This window comes from Syzygium oleosum, unplaced genomic scaffold (assembly GCF_021117445.2).
Source record: "Syzygium oleosum isolate NSW1041296 unplaced genomic scaffold, Sole_v2.1 Sole_v2.08, whole genome shotgun sequence".
Lineage (NCBI taxonomy): Eukaryota > Viridiplantae > Streptophyta > Magnoliopsida > Myrtales > Myrtaceae > Syzygium > Syzygium oleosum.
Window position 1 is genome coordinate 8,465,772 of NW_026607492.1, and position 3,063 is coordinate 8,468,834.

The 3,063-nt window shown below is 42.4% G+C and overlaps 1 protein-coding gene across 1 annotated transcript; it reads right to left on the bottom strand.

The window, feature by feature from the left end:
- Positions 1–327: 327 nt before the first annotated feature.
- LOC130138708 (glycine-rich cell wall structural protein 1-like) lies at positions 328–1,034 on the bottom strand. The gene is made up of 2 exons (XM_056313595.1): positions 454–1,034; positions 328–337 (listed from the first exon to the last, which is right to left on the bottom strand). Exons 1-2 carry the CDS (start codon positions 1,032–1,034, stop codon positions 328–330), a joined length of 591 nt encoding a protein of 196 aa, XP_056169570.1.
- Between the last annotated feature and the right edge of the window lie 2,029 nt (positions 1,035–3,063).

The window sequence follows — 3,063 nt, forward strand, 5'->3', positions numbered from 1 at the left end:
GGCCAATGTGTCCGTATTGTCCCTGCACATACGGTAGAACAGGGTTCGAAGACAGGACGGGAGAAGAGGATAGGGCCGGGTATGAGGATGAGGAAGCAGAGGGGCCTGGTCTTCTTTGTGAACCCCCACCCCGCATGTGACCTCCTCGATTATGCTGACAATTAGTAAAGAGGTTAGACAAATATTACAAAAAATATGAACAGGTATTAGGGACAGAAAATGAAATCATTTTCCTTACCATTTTGTATTAGATATCAAGAAATAATGTTAACAAATTGAAACTAACAGAGTACCGCCTCTGATAAATAGTCAAGTCACTGGTCCTCGTCAGAAGAACCTATTACAATTTAGATCACATCAGATGCCACTAAACTGTATACTGAAGCATATTTAATTTACAAAACGAATAACAATTCTGAAACAAAATTATAATTGCATCCGCGACCCCCCCACCAGGCCGGAATCCTGCCGCCGGAATCCAGCGGCATCATTCCGGCCGCAGGATTCCGCCCGCCGGAATCCCGCCAGCCCCCCGCCTGAATCCGGCCGCCACCCCACCCGGCAAAATTCCGGCTGCAAACCCCCCTGGGCCGTAATCCGGCCGCCAACCCCCCCTGCCGGAATCTCACGGCGGCGACCCACCCCTGGCTGCAACCCCCCACCAGCGCAGCTGCGTCCCCTTCCCCCGGCGGAGACCCCCCCTCCCCGCCCCCCCGGCGGCGACCCCCACCCCACCCGGCTGCAACTCCCCCCTCTGGGCGGCCGCGACCCCCCCTCCCGACCGCACCCCTCCGCGCGGCCGCGACCCCCTCCCCCGCCGCAACACCCCGACCGCACCCCCTCTCCACCCCGCGCGCCGCGACCCCTCCCCGCCGCAACACCCCCCGGTCACACTCCCCACCCCGCGCGCGGCCGCGGCCCCTCTCCGGCAGCCGCAACCCCCACCGCGCGGCCGCGACCCTCTTCCGCGCGGCCACGAGCCCTACCCGCACGGCCGCCACCCCCCCGGCCGAGACCGCCCCCCGCGGCGACATCACAGTGAACGGCGAAGAGGAGGAGAAAAGGACGGCGAGGGCGAACGGCGAGCACTTACCACGGACGGTGAGGCGGACGGCGAGGGCGGCGACGGCGAGCGGGCGGCGACGGCGAAGAGGACGAGAAGAGAGAGAAATCTTGTCGTGCTCAAAATACTCGGTAGACACAAACGAGCTAGTTGCCGAACCAAATAAAAGCGTTTCTATCTTTTCGTTGGAAAATTCGTTGGAAATTTCCAACGAATTTTGCAACGAAATTAAAATTTCCAACGAATTTTCCAACGAAATCAAAATTTCAAATGAATTTTGCAACGAATAATAAATTCGTGGGAAAATTTGTTGGAAATTTCGGAAATTTCCAACAAAATTGAAAAATTACAAAAATTCCAATGCTTTTTTTTGAAATTCCAACAACATTTCCAACGAACAATAAAATTCGTTGGAAATTTCCAACAAAATTTCCAACAAAATTTCGTTAAAAAGTCGGAAGAAACAATATTTAAAATTCGTTGGAAAATTCGTTGGAAATTACCAACGAATTTCCCAACGAAATCAATTCACAATTAAATTATTTACCGGAAACTAAGAATTTGTTGGAAAATCCGTTGGAAATTTCCAACGAATTTTCCAACGAATGTTATTTCGGCGGAAAATAAAAACTTTTAAAAATTCGTTGGAAATTTCCAACGGATTTTCCAACGAATTTTTAATTAACAGATGAACGGGCAAGTTTATATTCATTGGAAAATTCGTGGGAAATCTCCCACGAATTTTCCAATGAAATTATTTAACTATTAAATCAATAAAACAAAAATTTAAATTCGTTGCAAAAATCGTTGCAAATTTCCAACGATTTTTGCAATGAATTTGATTCTGCACAAACAATTATTTACCGAAAACTATGAATTCGTTGGAAAATTCGTTGGAAATTTCCAACGAATTTTCCAATGAATTTCATTTGAGCGGAACATAAAAACTTTTAAAAATTCGTTGGTAATTTCCAACGAATTTTCCAACGAAATAATTTAACAATTAAATTATTTACCAAAAACTATTAATTCGTTGGAAAATTCGTTGGAAATTTCCAACGAATTTCATTTGAGCGGAACATAAAAACTTTAAAAATTCATTGGAAAAGTCGTTGGAAATTTCCAACGGATTTTCCAACGAATTTTCAATAAACAGATGAAAAGGGAAAATTTTAATTTGTTGGAAAATTCGTGGGAAATTTCCCACGAATTTTCCAATGCAATTAGTTAACAATTACATTAATGAAACAAATTTTTCAATTCGTTGGAAAATTCGTTGGAAATTACCAACGAATTTTACAACGAAATAAGTTAACAGTTAATTTATTTACCGAAAACTAAGAATTTGTTGGAAAATTCGTTGGAAATTTCCAACGATTTTTCCAACAAATTTTAATTTCGCTGAAAAAAAAAATTTTAAAAATTCGTTGGAAAATTCGTTAGAAATTTCCAACGATTTTTATTTCACCCTAAGAACTTTGTTTATTAAAATTTTGTTGGAAATTTCCAACAAATTTTGCAACGTTTTTTACATAAGCGGAAAAAAAAAGATTTTTTTGAAGGAATTTATTACAGAACAATAACAACAGAAATATTAAAAATTACGACAACACCAAAATACGCGTGTTGCATTACTACTAATAATTAGACATAATTAGTAAAAAGTCTCAAAAATCATAATCTTCATCTTCATCTGCATCTTCAACTTCATCTTCACCTTCTTCTTCGTCATCATCTTCATCTTCATCTTCTTCCTGATCATCATCTTCATCCTCTGTCTCAAAATCACATTGTGTACCAACTTGAAAATTTGATTCCCGAATTTCAGTTGGATCTACATCGATCATCGCACCACATGAATCTCGTAAAGTAGGAATGTTGTATTCAGCTGTTTCATTGATGTTACGAACTTCCTCTTGTTGATATGCCATGTCCTTCCAGTGTTCCTCGATTTTCTTTCTTGCATTGGTTTTACATATAGCCCACCAATCGGCTTTGTC